The sequence below is a fragment of the Zootoca vivipara genome, chromosome 2 (genome assembly GCF_963506605.1).
Source record: "Zootoca vivipara chromosome 2, rZooViv1.1, whole genome shotgun sequence".
NCBI lineage: Eukaryota > Metazoa > Chordata > Lepidosauria > Squamata > Lacertidae > Zootoca > Zootoca vivipara.
Window position 1 is genome coordinate 10,053,509 of NC_083277.1, and position 20,672 is coordinate 10,074,180.

The following is a 20,672-nucleotide window of genomic DNA, read 5'->3' on the forward strand; positions in this document are numbered from 1 at the left end:
TCAAGCAGGCTCTCCTTATGAATTCAGTGAAATTTATCACTAAGTACGGAGATGGTGAGGCTGCCCTTACACAGAGAGTCTCTAGTTGGTGCCTCACATACACGCACAGTTTGTATCATAGAGTTGGAAGAGACCACAAGGGCCATCCAATCCAACCCCCTGCCAAGCAGGAAACACCATCTTCTTTCTGTCTGAAGTCTACAGAGCCAAGAGCGCCCTCTTCCAATATGCACGGAGTTGATTTCTGGTAATCCATCAATGCGCATATTTGAACAACTATATCGGAGGTCTTGAGGGACATGAAGGCATACCACATACCACACAGCTGTCTCATTTTAAGCAGCACATTATTCCAGATTGACAGAATACTTCCTGGGTTTAGATCCCAATCCTGGATGTCTTGTGCTGGTTCCCGTTTTGCTCTTTTCATCCCACCCTGTGTCGTGAGTGAATTGGCTCACACCAGAGCATGGAATAATTAAAAAATGGAAGCGAAACCCCCCTCCCCCCTCCAGGTTACCACTCTTCTTCCTACTTCCCTTGTGGCAGGAGACGGAGACCCTACCCAAAGCTGCAGCGACTTTGCCTAAGGCCAGGCATTCCCAAACTTCGGCCCTCCAGATGTTTTGGACTACAATTCCCATCATCCCTGACCACTGATCCTGTTAGCTAGGGATCATGGGAGTTGAAGGCCAAAACATCTGGAGGGCTGCAGTTTGGGGATGCCCGCCTAAGGTCATAGCGGGAGTGGAGGAGGCTGTGCCGGCTGCAGCTCTGCCCAAGGTGGCTTTGCCCATGGCCGGGGCAGCTCTGCTTGAGGTCACGCTGGTGGCAGAGGGAAAGGCAGCGGCCACAGAGGTGGCGGCCAAAAGTATGGGGGGGGGGAAGGCGGTTGGTGAGCAAGTGAGGGATGGGCAAGCAGGTGGGGAGAGCAATCAGTGAGGGTGCAGCAGGGGGGTAGGTGGGTGGCATGGATTTTAGGCAGAATTTTTTTTAAGGGTATGGGAAGGTGGAAGAATGAAACTAGGATTGAAGGTGATGGCAGCAGAACCCTTTTGAGGAATATGTTATTTATTGAGTAAGTTAAAAAGTGTTACTGTCTCTTTAAGAAATAAGCTGCAGGGGGAATTCTGGGAAAGGGAAGAAAAACAATACAAAGTCTTATTTTTGTTTGTTTTATTATTTATGCTGATTGTGACTGGAATGAATCCTCCCAAAGGACCCCTGAAAAGCTGCCAAAAGTGCTCGAGAGGCGCATATATATGTGAACCACCCTGAGACCCCCAAGTATAGGGCGGTATATAAATTCAATTACGTGTGTGTGTGTGTGTGTGTGTGTGTGTGTGTGTGTGTGTGTGTGTGTCATTCTGGTGAGGCAGATTTAGTCTCCTCAACAGATCTTGAGGTGGGTACAAACTGTATCCAGCTTAAAGAAAGGGAAGAGGGTCTCTTCAGAGAACCAGGCTCCTGAGAACGTGTAGAGTTTGGCTCCTGAGTAAGCATCCGAAAAAGACACACGTCCCCCTTCATAGTCCAGAGTCACCCGGATCCTCTTGAGCTTCCCAGTCATGGGCAGACAAAGGGGAGTAGGGTAGGCGCAGGCCGTGTAATGATTATTATTCTTTTGTACAGCCCAGATCCCTCCCACGGGACTTAAGGGAGAACATTCTCTCCTGCTCACAGACTTCACAGAGACCCCTACAACCCATCCTTCCCCATTTTCCACATCAACTTCCCAGAAATGTCTGCCTGCTGTGAATCCCTCACGTCCTAACAAAGGAGGACAGAAGTTGCTGTATCTGTCATGAGGTTTTTCTCCCAGTCTCACACTTTTCCGATCCTCGGACAGGATGTGCCTAATAAAAGCTGTGTCTGGATCCAGAGTGACATTTGCTGTTGGGGAGAAGATGAGGGAAAGAGAAGAGAGGCAGAGTCAGCTGAGAGTTGGAGATGAACATCCTGATCCATGAAATGCCCAGACTAGATTCCCTCTCAAATAATTGGGAGTTATTTGCATCGCATTCAGGATTGGGACCCACCTCCCCTTCTTCCAGACTTGCCCCACACTGAAACAGGTTTTTGTTGTTTTTATATTCAATGTATTTATATTGTGCCCCTCCAGTTATTCCAGGCATAGGAATTATTATTATTATTAATCATTATTATTTTAAAAATAATGAAGAGAGTCTGTGATTTCCAGTATATTTGGGCATATGGAGGGTGTCAGCTGAGCTGGGGGTTAGGGTTGAGTTAGGAAATCCCTAACTGTGTGAGCCAGATAGAGAGGCTGAAAGAGTGTCTCTTGTGATCCTAAAATCTTATGCTGCTGGACCCCACTTTTGCATGCAGACTAAGGGCTTCTCCACATCACAATTTATGCTGTGTTTGTGGCTGCTTCTGACCTCATTTGGGGGCCATACTCAGGCTTCCATCCTGTTATTGAATTGCACACGTGTATTTCTAAAGAACAGCCACTGAAATTATTTAGCTCATTTCTAATTAAATTAATAAACCCTAATTAAATTAATAAACCCTACCTGTAATTAATAAACCCAAGTTACTCATTTTCACTGTGTCTGCACTTTATAGCAATATAAATGGGTTCTCTCCCTCAATTGTTTCTCCTTATTACAATTGTGCTCTTCCACAACAGGATTTTTTTTTTAAAAGAGAATTAATGGCACCTCCTCCTCCCTGGGGACGCGGGTGGCGCTGCAGGTTAAACCACAGAGGCTAGGGCTTGCCGATCAGAAGGTCGGCGGTTCGAATCCCCGCGACGTGGTGAGCTCCCGTTGCTCGGTCCCAGCTCCTGCCAACCTAGCAGTTTGCAAGCATGTCAAAGTGCAAGTAGCTAAATAGGTACCGCTACAGCGGGAAGGTAAACGGTGTTTCCGTGTGCTGCTCTGGTTCACCAGAAGTGGCTTTGTCATTCTGGCCACATGACCCGGAAGCTGTACGCCGGCTCCCTCGGGCAATAACGCGGGATGAGTGCCACAACCCCAGAGTCAGTCACGACTGGACCTAATGGACAGGGGTCCCTTTACCTTTCCCTCCTCCCTGGCCTTCCCTTGCTGTGCTATTTCAGACTGCAGATTTCTCCCTACTATGCTAGTATCTCAAAGGAAACATTTACATTAGGCTCTTTGAACTGCGTTTTAAACCTCCAGAACACGAAGCCCTCCTTGCTCCCTTAATGATGGGGGAGGGACCTAGATCTGGCCAGAGGAACATATCTCCCTGTGGGCAAAGTTTGATAGGTGGGTGCACAACTGATCTGTCAGTCAATATCCCTGATGTCAGAACTGTGGGATAACCAGCCTCAGATAAGCAACATGCTTAAGTCTAATTAATGCATGAAAGGGTTAAGACCACAGAGTAAGATAATCTGCCAGGTTTAGCTCACCTTGGGAGGGATTAGGAAAAGGTATAGGTAAACAGTGTATTTTTCCACATTTTATTTTTGTTGCATATACTATGATTTCAAATCTCTGCTGGAGTTCCCTCACCAAAGAGTACTTGCCAAATCCTGGATCCTGGCATCCAGGGAATTCTCCTCTTATATACCTATTTATTTTTATTTGCAACCAATAAGAATGCTAGGTGATCAATTTTTGCCCATATACTGTAGATTGAAATCAGCCCTGAAAACCCTGATGATCAGCTAATTGGCAGCATTTGCAAAGCTAAGACAAGGCCTGCATATTCATGTAATTTTGGAATGGAGTCTTTGTTTAATGTTTCTCTCTTGGATTTAATCTACTCAATAAGGTTAGTTGCCTGGGGAAAACAGGAGACAATAAAAATGTAGCCAGTTACAGGCTGAGTGTCAAGATAACTAACTGAAGCATCTGTGTTCAGAGAGAGTATCTCTCAAAGCAATAATAGAAGTTTGTATAGGTTGTATTTAGTAGCCAGACCTCACATATCCCCCTCCGTGATTTGTTGCCTAAAATAAAACTGAATTAACCGTTCTAATGTTTTTGAGTCCTGACCTCTGGGGGACATTCTGTTAAGGGAAGTTGTAACAAAAAAGTATGGCTACTCGCAAGCCTGTCCCTGAATCTCAGGTGAAGGGAGCCCGAAAGTGGCGGGAGCCATTGCCTTCCTGCCATGAATGTGGGATCCCTGGAGGCATCAGACAATCTCTAGGCAGGAACATAATTCCTCCATCATTAGTCTCACACTTGTGGGCAGTTCCTTTGTAAGTGGAGGCACTCTCCAAACACCCAGTTCTGCACTTTCAAGCCCACCACCCTCTGTTTTACATATGAGGAACCCAAACAGCAAGACTAAAGCTATTGATGGTTCCAAACTCTGCAGAACAGACTCCTTAACTGCAATGAAACACCAGGCCCCCAGCCCTCCCGTGAATGTGGGCCTCCATTGGAAATTTACCTTTCTGAAGCTGTTGTCCGAATGACCAATTATCTGAGGAAGAAAAAGATATAAAGTTTAAGGGTAACATTGATGTAACTCACAAAACTGTGGTTACAAATAATCACTTTATAAAAAGCATTATGTTGTTTCCTTATTTCATGTCAAAGATTAAGTCATAGAAGAAGTAACTGAAAAGAAGAAAGTTGCATTCAGATGAAATTAAAATAACTAGCAGGTGAAATCAGAGATGGTAAACTACAGTGGTCCCTCGACTTATGAATTTAATCCGTTCCGAATGCACATTCGTATGTAGAAACATTCGTAAGTCGAAACGCGGTTTCCCATAGGAATGCATTGGGAACGGATTAATTCGTTCTGGAGCCTTACCTCCCTCGCTGCCCTGCGCTCACTGCCGCTGGATCAGGCCCTTGCCGCCACCGCAGCGAGGCCGGCCTTCTGCAGCGAGCAGGGCCGTGGAGGAGCAAGAGGCAGAGGCCTCAGCTGGCCGGTCGCCCAGCCGGCGCTTACCTGTTGCGCTCGCTCGCCTGCCTGCCGATGGCTTCTCTTTCTCCTTCGCCTGCTCCGAGCGAGAGCATGGCCGGGCAGCCTCCTGCCTGCCCTTCCTTGCTCGGCCGTGCTCACTCCTCTTCTGGCTGCTGTGAGGGCTGCGTCAAACCTCCGAAGATGGCAGGAAGGCGGCCCAGGGAGGGAGGGAGCAGGCGAAGGAGAAAGAGAAGCCATCAGGCAGGCGAGCAAGCAAGCAAGCAAGCACAATAGGTACGGTAGGTGCCGGCTGGGCGGCCGGCCTGCCTCTCACTCCTCTGCGGCCCCGCTCATTGCAGAAGGCTGGCCTCGCGGCAGCAGCGATTAGCACCCAACCCAGCAGCAGCGAGCGCCCGATCCAGCGGCGGTGGCGAGCGCGGGGGAGCGAGGCTGTTCGGATGTCGAATTTGTAAGCGTGCGGCCATTTTTTACTATTTTTTCCTCTTCGTAAGTAGAGTCATTCGTAAGTCGAGGTACCACTGTATACTAGAAAACAACAGAATAAAGCCATTCTAAATCCATCAATGAAATGGGGATCCATAACAAGAGTATTGGAGGGCCAGCAGGGCGGTATCAGTATTTTTAAACAATCCAGAGGAGAGCTGGGGACAGGTTCAAAACTGCCCCAAGTAAACAGGTGGGAGAAAGCTATTGAAACCAAAACTGTTAAAAATATACGGTGGGGGGAGCTCAAAAACGGCCGCATCCCCACTGTATGCAGTGACCATATGAACGCAAAGAAGCGCGCTCGGGAGGGGGCTGCTCCCCGCCAGGGAGAATGGCTCCCTCATGGCTTTGTGACCTGGATCAGCGCAGAGATACAGTTTTGTGTATTTCATTGGTGTCAAGCTGCTGCCTCTTCTCTTTTTGTCAGCGCAAAGCAAAGGGATCTCTCCGTCTCTCTCTCTCTCCGCTCTCTCTTTCACTGCTGCTCAGCGTCTTTCGCTGGCTGTGTGAGCCTCCGATGTCTCTGCCCCTCTATCGCTATCCTCTCTATGGTTTCTCTCCCTCTCCCTGGCTTCTATTCCCCTTTTGCTCACTGAGCCAGCCTCATTGTCTCTCTCTCCGCTCTCTCTTTCACTGCTGCTCAGCGTCTTTCGCTGGCTGTGTGAGCCTCCGATGTCTCTGCCCCTCTATCGCTATCCTCTCTATGGTTTCTCCCCCCCCCCTTTTTGCTGTCTCTGCCTCCCTCTCCCTCTCCCTCTCCCTCCTTTTGATCGATGTCTCTGCTTCTCTATCTCTCCTGTCTCTGGCTTCTTTCCCCCTCTCAATCACTAAGCAAGCAAGCAAACAAACAAACCACCATTTCCCCGGCTGCAGACTTGAGTGCTGGAGTACATCCCAAATTCTATATTTTAACTTGAAAAGTAAGGGGTCGTCTTATACGCCCAGTCGCCTTATACGCCAGCATATACGGTAAATGAAAACTGGACGTTGGGCTGACCCAGTGGGATTTCGTAAGGGGAAAAGTCAACAAAATAGATTATAGGTAGGAACCAAACTCCATGCTAATTTGTCGCAGAATGGTGTGCAGGTTCTTCGCAGGGATGCCATGCCCCCACAAAAATCCACCCCACACTTGCACCTTCAAACCCACCCTCTGGTCATTCATTGTACATATAAAGAAACTAAATGCCACTATACAATCTATGACTCAGAGCTAAGCTATTGAATGTGCTTCCAAAGTCTGCAGAACTGACTGTTTAACCCCAAAGAAATACCTGTCCCCCACCCCTCCTGTGAATTGGGTTCCTCATTGGAAATTACCTTGCTGAAGCTCTTCTCTGAATGAAAGGGAGTCTAAGGAAGCAAAAAGATAAGAAGTGTAAGCACTACATTCTTTTATTTCAAATATGTGTTCTTACCAAATAACACTTTATACTGCAGCATCTATCTAACCCGTGAACTTTTCTCCACCATGGTTTCTTCCTAAAATGGGTGCAGCCAACCAGCTATAAAGAGACAGATTGTCCCGATCTCTCTCCCCTCACCCTCTCTCCATGGTTTCTGCCCGAAAATGGCACCAAAGCACAAACAAGTAAAGAAGTGGGCAAATTTCAACTGTTCAGACATCTAAATCAGGTGAGTGTGCAGCGAGATTTGACTATAATTATTTGTGTTTGGATAACTGAGCGTTCATGTAACAAGCAGACAGATAGTGGGACTTGTGTGTACAATATAATATGAGCCTGGGATGTTCAGTTTTTGACTTATATAATGCCCAGAATAAAATCATTGTAGTCATTTTTTTAAAAAAAAAATTACCTTTGAATTCCTTCATAGCAGAATTCAGAAGGGGGTCTATATCACAGAATCTGGAGGTCTTTCTCTTCAATTCTGGAGGGAAAGTTGGTGGATTATCCAATTTCTCTCTTTTCTCATACCTGGTGAAAGGAAACAAAATATTAGCCCAGTCAATCGCACAATTCTTGATAAAGGAAAGAAAGGAGGAGAAAGGAAAGAGGAGGAGAATGGTAGAGAGCCTAGAGCAGGCATCCCCAAACTGCGGCCCTCCAGATATTTTGGCCTACAACTCCCATGACCCCTAGTGGTCAGGGATGATGGGGATTGTAGTCCAAAACATCTGGAGGGCCAAAGTTTGGGGATGCCTGGCCTAGAGAGACAGGCAGACACAGAGGACAGCCAAACCCAAGTATAGCAGGAGTAAAAGCCCTCTTGAGAAAGTGCTTCCTGCCCACTCAAGCAAATGCTGCCATGCAGGCACTGGTGGGCAAGGCCTGCCCTAGGACCAGAGCAGTGCATGGGTCCTCACAATGGCTGGAGGGTATGTGCCTCAGATGGCTACTCCAAAGCCTGCTTCCTCAGTCAAGAGGCCTTTCCCAATGACATTAAGGATGGGGCAGTGGCCGCAATCATCCTCCATTCAAGCCTGTGAGACATTGCAAGATAGGAGAAGGTGACCAGGCCAGACAGAGAGGTAGCGCAACCCAAGAAGGAGGAAGCTTTGCCACTGCTGAGGTGCTTGTTCAGGAAGATGATAGCCACCCATTCTGGCCCCTCTGGCCCCTGCTGCCTGAGGCAACCGACACCCTCTTTGTTCCATAGTGTGAGGGACAAGAGATACAGGCAGGTCCCTCCCATTCTGCACACCAGCTCATCACCCAGCACCAGTAGTAGCGGGGAGGGGGATAGTTCAAGCGGTGACTCAGGAAGTGGGGTCCGAGGCTCAGGCAAGGTAGCGGAGCCCATGCCCAGCGGGAGACGGGAAGTGGGAGGCAAGGGGGGGAAGGCCCATCCCACCAACCCCAGAATTGCGCCGGAAACGGCTGGGCGGAGATTCAGTATCCCGAGACTATTTTGCTGGAAGAAAACGCGCGAACATCCATTCGGAGCTTCTGACTCCTAACTGACATCATGTACATAGCACTGCTCTGCACTGTAAATACTCAGCACCAATAAAATCATGAAAAGGCAACGAGTGGGAGAGTCGTTACTCTAGAGTAGCCGCTAACGCCCCTGTGACACATAGCTTAGTGCAAAATCCATCTTTGCCTTTCTTAGGAGAGAGAGCGAGAGCATGCAACTAGAAAGAGCACTAAAAAAAAACCAAGAACAGTGGGCTGTAATACAGTGGTACCTCTACTTACGAATAACTCTACTTACGAATGTTTCTACTTATGAACGGAGCTCCGTCCGCCATCTTGGATGCGGTTTAGATAGGATTTTTTCTACTTACGAATTTTTAGATAGGGTTGCTTCGACTTACGAATTTTTTCTCCCAATGCATTCCTATGGGATTCGACTTACAATTTTTTCGACTCACGAATGTGCGTTCGGAACACATTAAATTCGTAAGTAGGGGTACCACTGTATATAACTTCTTCTTTGGCAATCACTCGTAGCCAAGTACGGTAAGATCGTATTCCATAAACACGGTCCTAACAGTGAGTCCGTAAGTGACTATGGAGGCCAATTTTGGATCCACACGTCCTTCCACAGTGGGGATACCATGTTTCCCTGAAAATAAGACACTGTCTTATATTTATTTTTCCTCAAGAAGACACACCATGGCTTATTTTCGGGAGGGGGGGGGTCTTATTCCAGCAGGAAGGGCTCCAGGTGTGGCGCGGCATGATGGAGGGAAGGGCTCCGGGCTCGGCGGCGCATCCATGTCTTATTTTGGGGGGGGGGGTAATGGCTTATATTGCGGAAATGCTCAGAAATCCTGCTATGGCTTATTTTATGGGTATGTCTTATTTTGGGGGGGGGAACAGGGTATAGGTTTCCGGCCGGGAGTTGGTTTGCCAAATGTGCCTTCTCTTAGCTTGTTTCTCGCTTGCGTCCTGAGTTCGAGCGTCTTAAAAGCCCATGACACCTTTAGTAAAGGCTGTGCTCCAACTGAAGCGCTCAGAAGCCAGTGTTTCCCGGTTGTCGGTGTTTATACTACATTTTTTAAAGACTTGCCTTGAGACAGTCTTTAAACCTCTTTTGTTGACCACCAGCATTACGCTTTCCATTTTTAAGTTCGGAATAGAGTAGTTGCTTTGGAAGATGATAGTAAGGCATCTGAACTACATGTCCAGTCCTTTCCAATATACAACTATCTCTGTTGTAACGGTATATATGGAAGTATTGAAAAGGTAATTTCAAAGCCTGGAAATATGGAAACCTTTCGGCCTGCCACCCAAACATGATTGCTATTATTAAGGGAAGTGCTCAGTGACTTCATGTGGATGTTAAAAAACAAGGGGGACAAGATGGAACCCTGTGGGGCACCCCTGGAATGCTCCCATGGCACTGAAATATGCCCCCCATAGAAATTCTCTTTCAGATGTTTGAAATTATTGCAGAGTCAATGAGTAGGATGCGCAGGACGCAGAGAAGAGCTTCCAGACCTTTGTGATAGCAGGGAGTTAGGTGGTGCTCTAAGCTTGAATCTTGGAGGTAGAATTGGGGCACAAGGTCAAAAAAGAGGGCCCTGTTTTTACTTGTGAAATGCTGTAGAGTGTGGACTCCTATAGTCTCTTCCACAGGAGGAAGATTTTATATACTCTCCTCTTTCATCGCTCCTGGCATGATAACAGACCTGAGCGGGATCCACTCACCTCTGCAAGGTGCTTCTCACATCCTAGAGGGGAAAAGAGAAAGGAATTCACTGCACACCACAGGCCACACTAAGATGACCCCCTCAGACCCTGCAATGGAGGAACACTCTGGCCCTCAGATGTCAGTCTCATAGCTCACAAACCAAAGTTTGGGGCAGGGATGGCTGAATCGCCCAGTTTTCAGCAACTGGGTAAATCGTATACTTTACTTGGCTGGAGAACTGCCTTAGAAAGTCCAGAGAACTGCAAATGTTTGTGATTCAATTTGCATATTGATTTATAAAGTACAAATGAGGAATGAACCACCCCACGACTATTGGATGCACAAGAGACCTGACTTGGGGCTCCACCTACTGAGCCCCTTTATGTGCCTACTTCATCTGTACAAGCAAGCAAAGATTGAGCCTTCTGTCATTTCTGCCACTGTCTTACCTGCAGGAATTCGCTCTCTGGCTGCTGACGCTTCTCCTGCATCTCCTGGATGATCCTTTTCAGATAGGAGAGTTCCCTGGAGAGCCTGGCCAGGTGCTCATCCCTTTTCCTTGCAATCTCCTTCTCCACCTTTTCTATCTCTTTCAACAGACATTTTTCTTGTTCTTCGATAAACTGGTGCAGTTGTCTGAACTTCTCCACTGTCTTCTGCCTCTCAGCTTCTGTTAATTTCTGCAAGGTGCAGGAAGAGAGCAGAAAAAGCGGAGCCCTGAGTCCGGATTTCACGAAAACAGACATGAGGCTTCCACTGGGAGGGAACTTCTGACTTTTCATGGATACAAAATCAACTTCCTGCTGGTGAAGAAGCTCCCTTCAGGCATTATAATAAACATGGTGCTTTAGGCTGGCACTTTTCACAAGTAGGAACAGGAGGAGGGCAGAGGTGGCATGTTCATCTGCAACACTCCCCATCCTATATAATAATGTCCAAGTTGTCCCTGCGTCCAGTTGTCCCGTGTGTCCCTGGGGTACTGCGCATGTGCCCCAGAGACACAGGGATTGGACGGAGGGACAACGGCCAACCGCCGCTCCGCCAACCGCCGCTCCGAAGCCCAGTCTCATGCTGGAGGTGCGCGGCGAGGCGGCGGGGGAAAGAAGCGCTCCCCCCGGCAGCCTTGCCGTGCACCTCCGGCATGGGACGGCGCTTCCTCGGCGAACACAAGCAGGCAGACAGCCCGCCTGCTTGCCTTCCCCGAGGAAGCCGAAGCGGCAGCGGGCGCCGAGGGAAGCCGGCTTTGGCTTGGCGGCGGCGGGAAGAAGAGGAGAAATTCCTCTTTTTCCCGCCGCAGCCAAGCCAGTCCCCAAGCCGAAGTGCGGCGCGGCGGGGGCTTTTCGCTGTTTGACTTCCCGGAGTGAAGGGGGAGGCAAACGGCGAAAAGCACCCGCCGCGCCGCACTTCGGCTCGGGGACTGGCTTGGCGGCGGCGGGAAGCCAGTCTCCGAGCCAAAGTATGGCGCGGCGGGGTTTTTCGCTGTTTGCCTCCCCCTGGGGGGAAGGCCGCCAAGCCAGTCCCGGAGCCGAATTGCAGCGTGGCGGGGGCTTCTTGCCGTTTGCCTCCCCCTTAGCTCGGGGAAGGCAAATGGCGAAAAGCCCCCCCGCGCCGCAATTCGGCTCTGTCCCCCGCACGCTTTAGTTTGGGGAAGCAGCGGGCTGTTGCGTCTCCCTGCCTGCTTCCCCGAGCCGTAGCGCATCGGGGGACAGCCGAAGATCGGCGGGCACTGTTTGCCGGGGTTGACAAACCCTGGCAAGCGGCGCCCACCGATCTTCGTGTGACAGGCAGTGGGGAATGCAGGCAGGCGCTTGCTCTATTGCCCGCCGCCAGTCCCCCGGTGCTTCGTGCAGCGCTGCTGGGTGCCGACCCGGCAGGCCGCTTCCTTGATCTGGCTGCCTGCCAGGTCGGCGCTGATCAGCGCTGCGCGGAGCACCGGATCGAGGAGCCGGCATGCATTCTAGCGCCCGTTTATTTAACGGGCTGAAGACACTAGTTTACTATAAAGCTCCAAGATGGTTTGAGCTTTCTAAAAATTAGTAATGTATCTTGGGCCCAGTATACCTGAAGCAGCGCCTCCACCCCTATCATTCAGGCCAGACATTGAGGTCCAGCGCCGAGAGCCTTCTGGCGGTTCCCTCACTGCAAGAAGCCAAGTTACAGGGAACCAGGCAGAGGGCCTTCTCGGTAGTGGCGCCCGCCCTGTTGAACGCCCTCCCATCAGATGTCAAAGAAATAAACAACTATCTGACATTTAGAAAACATCTGAAGGCAGCCCTGTTTAGGGAAGTTTTTAATGACTGATTTTTTAATGCATTTCTAATTTTTTTTGGAGGCCGCCTAGAGTGGCTGGGGAACCCAGCCAGATGGGCGGGGTTACGGGGTACAAATAAGTTGTAGTAGTAGTTATAGTTGTTGAAGGACAGATGGTAGAGAGGTAACTTCAGGAGGCAGAAAATGCCAGTACAGGCCTGGAAAGTGCCCAGCTTCTCCTGCACCAGTGAATGGAGCTCACGCTCATCGCAAGCCTGGTGAATTGTCTAAATAGCTCTTCCTGAAAAAATATGCAGAGCGAAATACAGCAATCTTCTGAAATTCACACTTCTCCAAATTTAGCAAGGTTACCCAGCCAAGTAACATTTACAAGAATAAGGGTGAAGTATGAATACAGATGAATTTATCTGTGCAAACGACATAGAAAAATTATATTGAATATATAAGAAATCCACACCAAAATCTCATCAATTTTTAAAAAAGAATATGAGAAACTGATGAGGGAAAAGGAAATGAAGAGAAGTTCAGTCCCGGCTTCATTTTTCAGGTCCTTCTTCCCTTCCTATGTTATAAGAATTCTAAGGTCTCAAATAGGCACTAGGAGAAGGGGACGACAGAGGACAAGATGGTTGGATAGTGTTCTCGAAGCTACGAACATGAGTTTGACCAAACTGCGGGAGGCAGTGCAAGACAGGAGTGCCTGGCGTGCTATGGTCCATGGGGTCACGAAGAGTCGGACACGACTAAACGACTAAACAACAACAAGGTCTCAAATACAGAATATTCATAAATGCATACATATCTAAATATATAAACCATGTGTCTGAAACAGTACAGAAGAACAATCTTGAAGCCATTTTGACTCTCCCAATGACCTCAAATATTCCTCTGCAGTAAGGGAGGCAAATGAGGAAAGCCTTTTCACTTATAAATCCTGTCTTAAGGGCATATTTGTGTATGAATAGGGCGAGCCTGTGACCTGGATTCAGGAGCTAAAGTATTGTTGTTGTTGTTTAGTCGTTTAGTCGTGTCCGACTCTTCGTGACCCCATGGACCATAGCACGCCAGGCACTCCTGTCTTGCACTGCCTCCCGCAGTTTGGTCAAACTCATGTTCGTAGCTTCGAGAACACTGTCCAACCATCTCGTCCTCTGTCGTCCCCTTCTCCTAGTGCCCTCCATCTTTCCCAACATCAGGGTCTTTTCCAAGGATTCTTCTCTTCTCATGAGGTGGCCAAAGTATTGGAGCCTCAGCTTCACGATCTGTCCTTCCAGGGAGCACTCAGGGCTGATTTCCTTAAGAATGGATAGGTTTGATCTTCTAGCAGTCCATGGGACTCTCAAGAGTCTCCTCCAGCACCATAATTCAAAAGCATCAATTCTTCGACGATCAGCCTTCTTTATGGTCCAGCTCTCACTTCCATACATCACTACTGGGAAAACCATAGCTTTAACTATACGGACCTTTGTCGGCAAGGTGATGTCTCTGCTTTTTAAGATGCTGTCTAGGTTTGTCATTGCTTTTCTCCCAAGAAGCAGGCGTCTTTTAATTTCGTGACTGCTGTCACCATCTGCAATGATCAAGGAGCCCAAGAAAGTAAAATCTCTCACTGCCTCCATTTCTTCCCCTTCTATTTGCCAGGAGGTGATGGGACCAGTGGCCATGATCTTGGTTTTTTTGATGTTGAGCTTCAGACCATATTTTGCGCTCTCCTCTTTCACCCTCATTAAAAGGTTCTTTAATTCCTCCTCGCTTTCTGCCATCAAGGTTGTGTCATCTGCATATCTGAGGTTGTTGATATTTCTTCCGGCAATCTTAATTCCGGCTTGGGATTCATCTAGTCCAGCCTTTCGCATGATGAATTCTGCATATAAGTTAAATAAGCAGGGAGACAATATACAACCTTGTCGTACTCCTTTCCCAATTTTGAACCAATCAGTTGTTCCATATCCAGTTCTAACTGTAGCTTCTTGTCCCACATAGAGATTTCTCAGGAGACAGATGAGGTGATCAGGCACTCCCATTTCTTTAAGAACTTGCCATAGTTTGCTGTGGTCGACACAGTCGAAGGCTTTTGCATAGTCAATGAAGCAGAAGTAGACGTTTTTCTGGAACTCTCTAGCTTTCTCCATAATCCAGCGCATGTTTGCTATTTGGTCTCTGGTTCCTCTGCCCTTTCGAAATCCAGCTTGCACTTCTGGGAGTTCTCGGTCCACATACTGCCTAAGCCTGCCTTGTAGAATTTTAAGCATAACCTTGCTAGCGTGTGAAATGAGCGCAATTGTGCGGTAGTTGGAGCATTCTTTGGCACTGCCCTTCTTTGGAATTGGGATGTAGACTGATCTTCTCCAATCCTCTGGCCATTGCTGAGTTTTCCAAACTTGCTGGCATATTGGGTGTAGCACCTTAACAGCATCATCTTTTAAAATTTTAAATAGTTCAGCTGGAATATCATCACTTCCACTGGCCTTGTTATTAGCAGTGCTTTCTAAGGCCCATTTGACTTCACTCTCCAAGATGTCTGGCTCAAGGTCAGCAACCACACTACCTGGGGTGTACGAGACCTCCATATCTTTCTGGTATAATTCCTCTGTGTATTCCTGCCACCTCTTCTTGATGTCTTCTGCTTCTGTTAGGTCCTTACCACTTTTGTCCTTGATTATGGTAATCTTTGTACGAAATGTTCCTTTCATATCTCCAATTTTCTTGAACAGATCTCTGGTTTTCCCCATTCTATTGTTTTCCTCTATTTCTTTGCATTGCTCATTTAAGAAGACCCTCTTGTCTCTCCTTGCTGTTTTTTGGAAATCTGCATTCAGTTTCCTGTATCTTTCCCTATCTCCCTTGCATTTTGCTTGCCTCCTCTCCTCCGCTATTTGTAAGGCCTCGTTGGATAGCCATTTTGCTTTCTTGCATTTCCTTTTCCTTGGGATGGTTTTCGTTGCTGCCTCCTGTATAATGTTACGAGCCTCCATCCATAGTTCTTCAGGCACTCTGTCCACCAAATCTAAATCCTTAAACCTGTTCCTCACTTCCACTGTGTATTCATAAGGGATTTGATTCAGATTGTATCTTACTGGCCCAGTGCTTTTTCCTACTTTCTTCAGTTTAAGCTGGAATTTTGCTATAAGAAGCTGATGATCTGAGTTACAGTCAGCTCCAGGTCTTGTTTTTGCTGACTGTATAGAGCTTCTCCATCTTTGGCTGCAGAGAATATAATCAATCTGATTTCGATGCTGCCCATTTGGTGATATCCATGTGTAGAGTCGTCTCTTGTGTTGTTGGAAGAGAGTGTTTGTGATGACCAGCTTGTTCTCTTGACAGAACTCTATTAGCCTTTGCCCTGCTTCATTTTGAACTCCAAGGCCAAACTTGCCAGTTGTTCCTTTTATCTCTTGATTCCCTACTTTAGCATTCCAATCCCCTGTAATGAGAAGAACATCCTTCTTTGGTGTCATTTCTAGAAGTTGTTGTAGGTCTTCATAGAATTGGTCAATTTCACTTTCTTCAGCACCGGTAGTTGGTGCATAAACTTGGATTACTGTGATGTTAAAAGGTCTGCCTTGGATTCGTATCGAGATCATTCTGTCATTTTTGAGATTGCATCCCATTACAGCTTTTGCCACTCTTTTGTTGACTATGAGGGCCACTCCATTTCTGCTACAGGATTCTTGCCCACAGTAGTAGATATGATAGTCACCCGAACTGAATTCGCCCATTCCCTTCCATTTTAGTTCACTGATGCCCAGGATGTCGATATTTATTCTTGTCATCTCATTTTTGACCACATCCAGCTTACCTCCACTCATGGTTCTTACATTCCAGGTTCCTATGCAATATTTTTCTTTACAGCATCGGACTTTCCTTTCGCTTCCAGGCATATCCGCAACTGAGCATCCTTTCGGCTTTGGCCCAGCCGCTTCATCAGCTCTGAATCTACTTGTACTTGTCCTCCGCTCTTCCTCAGTAGCATGTTGGACGCCTTCCGACCTGAGGGGCTCATCTTCCAGCGTCATAACTTTTATATGCCTGTTGTCTTTGTCCATGGAGTTTTCTTGGCAGGGATACTGGAGTGGCTTGCCAGTTCCTTCTCCAGGTGGATCACGTTTAGTCAAAACTCTCCACTATGACCTGTCCATCTTGGGTGGCCCTGCATGGCATAGCTCATAGCTTCTCCGAGTTATTCAAGCCCCTTCGCCACGACAAGGCATTGATCCATGAAGGGGACTAAAGTATTAACCACCACTAAAGAATGGCCAGGCTGCCCAGGTAATGCAAACTCCGACCACTACCAGGCATCCTGGCAGACAGGATTTCTGCTGTAGACCGCCTCCTATGAGGTATGTATGATTTTGGGGTGGTCTCTGGTGGACGCGGGTGGTGCTGTTGTCTAAACCACAGAGCCTAGGGCTTGTCGATCAGAAGGCTGATGGTTCGAATCCCTGTGACGGGGTGAGCTTCCGGTTTGGTCCCAGCTCCTGCCCACCTAGCAGTTTGAAAGCATGTCAAAGTGCAAGTAGATAAATAGGTACCGCTACAGTGGGAAGGTAAATGGTGTTTCTGTGCGCTGCTCTGGTTCGCTAGAAGCGGCTTTGTCATGCTGGCCACATGACCTGGAAGCTGTACGCCGTCGGGAGGCTGCACGCCGACGGGAGGCAAAGCACGGCCATAGACTTCGTTTTGTGAGTCTTCAAAAAATCGTAAAACGCTTTCGTCTTGCGTGGTACCACTGAACAGTATTTGCCTTGCTTTCCATTGGATCAGGCACCCCCCAAACTCGGCCCTCCAGATGTTTTGGGACTACAATTCCTATCACCCCTGACCACTGGTCCTGTTAGCTAGGGATGGTGGGAGTTGTAGTCCCAAAACATCTGGAGGGCCGAGTTTGGGGGTGCCTGCATTGGATCCTGCCTCCATCCATTCCTCCCTGAGGATCAAAAGCCAAACCCCAATTTTTACATCACTAGTAACAACAGTGACACTTACAAGGAGGTCCTCACATTCCTTTTTCACGTCTTCTTCATAGGCCAGAATTCTTTCTCTCTCTCTCCTCAGAATCTCCAGGCGTCTACACATCAGTCCCTAAAAAACAAACAAACAAAAAAACCACCCAAAAGCTCAGGTTTGAATGAGAGAGAAGCGCAAGTGTTGATTGTTTATTTAATTTATCACACCGATATACCACCATTATCTTCCAGGAATCTCAAGGTGATGTCCATGATTCTCCTCCCCATTTCATCCGCACAATAACCCTGTTGTGGGTAAGAGATGGTGACTGGCCCATGGTCACCCAGCAAGCTGCATGGCTGAGTGGGGATTCAAACCCTGTCTTCCCACTCTAACCATTACACCACACTGTTAAGCTGACTTCTTGGTGGCCTTGCTTTTAGCTCTATCACATAAAGTGCTCTAGAACATTCTAGTGTTTTTTCCCAATTTCATTCATTCTATTGAGAAGCAATAAGCAACGGTTAAGATTAAAAAAATCTATTATTATAAAAATGGTGTAGAAACTTGCATAAAACCAGTATTTATTGGGGGGATGTGTATCAGCATTGGACAGCCTGGTTGCCCCCCCCCCATGTTTTTATAAGCAAAAATAATAATCAACATTACAAAACATAGGAGCAGTGCGCAAGTTGTATTTTCCAACTAAGCAGAGAGAGAAAAATGCAGAAAAATAAAAGCAGCAAAACACACACTGAAAGCCCGATTTTGCAATTTGGGGCGGGGGGGGGGAAGGTTTTGTGTATCTGAATTTGACACAAAATGGAACTCCCTCCACCCCCTGCAACCTAAGAGTTACAGAAAAGCTCCCAAGAAGAAGAATAAAAAAAATACCCCCAAAATCGAGAATGATTTCTTACCTTGTACTCCTTGGAAGCCTCTTTCAGGGGAATCGCCTCGTGGCATTTGTGCTCGTTGGATCTGTCGCACACAAGACAGATGGGGGCTCCATCCTCCTTGCAGAAGAGTTTCAGGGGCTCCTGGTGCTTCTCACAAACTTTTTCTTTCCGTCCTTCCTCTTTCCCCTCTTGAAGACTGAGCTTCTTAATTAATTCTACAAAGTTTTCCAACGGCCAGTTTGGGATGAGGCTCCTTTCTTGAACCGTTTCTCTGCAGTGAGGGCAGAAAGCCTCTGCCTCCGATTCCCCCCAGCACTGGATCAAGCAGGACCGGCAGAAGTTGTGCAGACACTCTGGGATCATCACCGGATCCTTGAAATATTCCAGGCAGATGGAGCAAGTGACTTCATCGCAAAGACTCTGCACAGGACCCCCAGCAGGAACAGGAGCCGCCATGACTCCCTCCCTCGCGCCAAAATCCCAGTTCAATTTCACTTCGTTCTCAGCCAATGGGCGTTTCCCTTCCTGCAAAATCTCGGTGCTGATTGGACTTTTAAAGAACAAATAAATAGACCCGCCTCTGCAGCTGCTTAACGTTTTCTCAAATAGCCTTGATTGGTTCATCATTGCTGTGATTGCTTTTCTTTCCCTCCCTCCCCCATTAGAACTGTACTGTACAGACGCATAGATTTTAAACATATTGTTGTGCATTGCCCTGAAAAGGTAATGTGTAAATGCCTTTATAAATAACTGTTGTGACGTGGGGTTTGTGATTTCAGCTCTCTTGACATAACATGCTGGAGACAGTTCTCTAGTAACAGCTCTTTATTAAAGTGAACAAGACTGAAGACTGAGGAGAGGAAAGCTACATTTATAGGGACAGGGGACTAGCTAGGAAGGGATACATTTTGGAGGGAACAATATCAAGCAATCACAGTGCTGCCTTTTGGAGGAAACCAATAAGACAGAGGATCCAAATACAGCAGCTTAAATGAACCAATAGTAGCTGTACCCTCTGGAACCAAAAGGCAGTTACTTTATCCTAATGCAAATACAGACAATAATAATACAGATATAAAATCCTTTGACTCAATACACAACACCCCTCCCCCCCTAGTGAGCACAGCAGACGTAATCCCTCAGGTACTGTGGGGTCCTACAACTTCTACCTGATCTCCTGACAACAGGTGTTGCAGGTTCTGGATTGGGTGTTACCTGTGGTGGAGGGGCTGCTATAGGGGTTTCGTCAGGAACAGATGGAGTCCCAGACATCTCAGGGTCCCCGACCTGTACCTCGTCATCCTGAGGACTAGCAGACCCTGGTTCATTTGCTGAAGCCCCTGGTGACTGCACCTCTGGGCCATCTTCACTCTGGTCTCGCAGCTGTGCGTCATTAGCCAGGGATGAATTATCTGACTCCTCCCTGCTGAGCGCCCGGCACCTCAGCTGATCTATATGTCTCTTCCAAACTTGCCCATTTTCCAAGGTCACATAATAGGACACAGGTCCACTAGCCCGGGTGATCACACCGGCCACCCACCGCGGACCTCGTGAATAGTTCCTCACCCAGACCAGATCTTCAGGGGCGAGATACCTTGTTGTGTCAGTCTCAGCCTGGGGGGTTGCTCTTGAATTACGGTTTGGCATTTTATCTGGGTGGACATAATCCAGCACCGTTACCAGTCTTCTACCTAAGAGCAGCTCGGCTGGCGACTTGCCCGTCGCAGTACACGGTGTCGCATGCTGCAAAAATAACATTCGCGCAATGCGAGCCGACCAGTTACCCTCCATTAAGCGCGCAATGGATTCTTTGGCTGTTCTTACCATGCGCTCAGCCTGCCCATTGGAGGATGGGTGAAAGGGCGCGGATGTGACCCCTCTTATGAAGTTATCAGCCAAGAATGCCCTGAATTCTTGGGATACAAAAGCTGCCCCATTATCTGATACAATGGTCTCAGGTAACCCGTGGGTAGCAAACAGCTGCCTCAACACCTTGATTACGGCAGCTGATGCCATGCTAGGAACCATCGCCACTTCTAACCATTTGGAATATGCATCAACGATAACCAAAAAGACCTTCCCTTGGAATGGCCCAGCAAAATCTATGTGCAGCCGGCTCCAGGGAGTCCTGGACTGCTCCCACCAGTGGACTGGTGCTCTGGCCACTTCTGGCCGCACCTCTTGGCATGCCTTGCATGTTCGTACCCATTGTTCTATGTTCTGGTCCATTCCAGGCCACCACACATAACATCGGGCTAGCGACTTCATCCTGACCATTCCCGGGTGTCCCATGTGAAGCGTCTCAAGAACCCTGTTTCTCAGTGGTGCTGGGATGATCACCCTATCTCCCCATAGGAGACAACCCTTATGCATGGACAATTCGTGCTGCCTTGTCGCATAAGGCCTGAATTTTTCTTCATGCGGACCACCTGGCCACCCCCTCCCCACCCAAGTGAGCACACGGGAGAGAACAGCATCTTTCCTCGTGTTCTCAGCTATATCCGTAGCTGTTACAGGAGCCCCCGGAAGTGTTTCTAGCATCATAATGTGCTCCGCCGGAGCAGGATCCTCATTGCTCCCGCCAGG

At 48.0% G+C, this 20,672-nt stretch overlaps 1 protein-coding gene across 1 annotated transcript; it reads right to left on the bottom strand.

Moving 5' to 3' along the window:
• Positions 1–966: 966 nt before the first annotated feature.
• Positions 967–18,706, bottom strand: LOC118081287 (E3 ubiquitin-protein ligase TRIM7). The gene is made up of 8 exons (XM_035107722.2): positions 18,108–18,706; positions 17,227–17,322; positions 10,419–10,649; positions 9,987–10,009; positions 7,186–7,304; positions 6,688–6,720; positions 4,396–4,428; positions 967–1,893 (listed from the first exon to the last, which is right to left on the bottom strand). The coding sequence occupies exons 1-8, from the start codon at positions 18,540–18,542 to the stop codon at positions 1,391–1,393; spliced, it is 1,473 nt and encodes a 490-aa protein (XP_034963613.1). The 5' UTR covers positions 18,543–18,706; the 3' UTR covers positions 967–1,390.
• Between the last annotated feature and the right edge of the window lie 1,966 nt (positions 18,707–20,672).

What these genes read in the sequence shown, in the direction of transcription:
- LOC118081287 (XM_035107722.2), bottom strand. Translation starts at nt 18,542, where the DNA reads ATGGCGGCTCCTGTTCCTGCTGGGGGTCCTGTGCAGAGTCTTTGCGAT. An exon ending in AGGAATGTGAGGACCTCCTT is followed by an intron (nt 10,650 to 17,226) that starts GTAAGTGTCACT and finishes TGCACCTTGCAG; the next exon opens with AAATTAACAGAAGCTGAGAG. An exon ending in CAGAGAGCGAATTCCTGCAG is followed by an intron (nt 10,010 to 10,418) that starts GTAAGACAGTGG and finishes TTTCCCCTCTAG; the next exon opens with GATGTGAGAAGCACCTTGCA.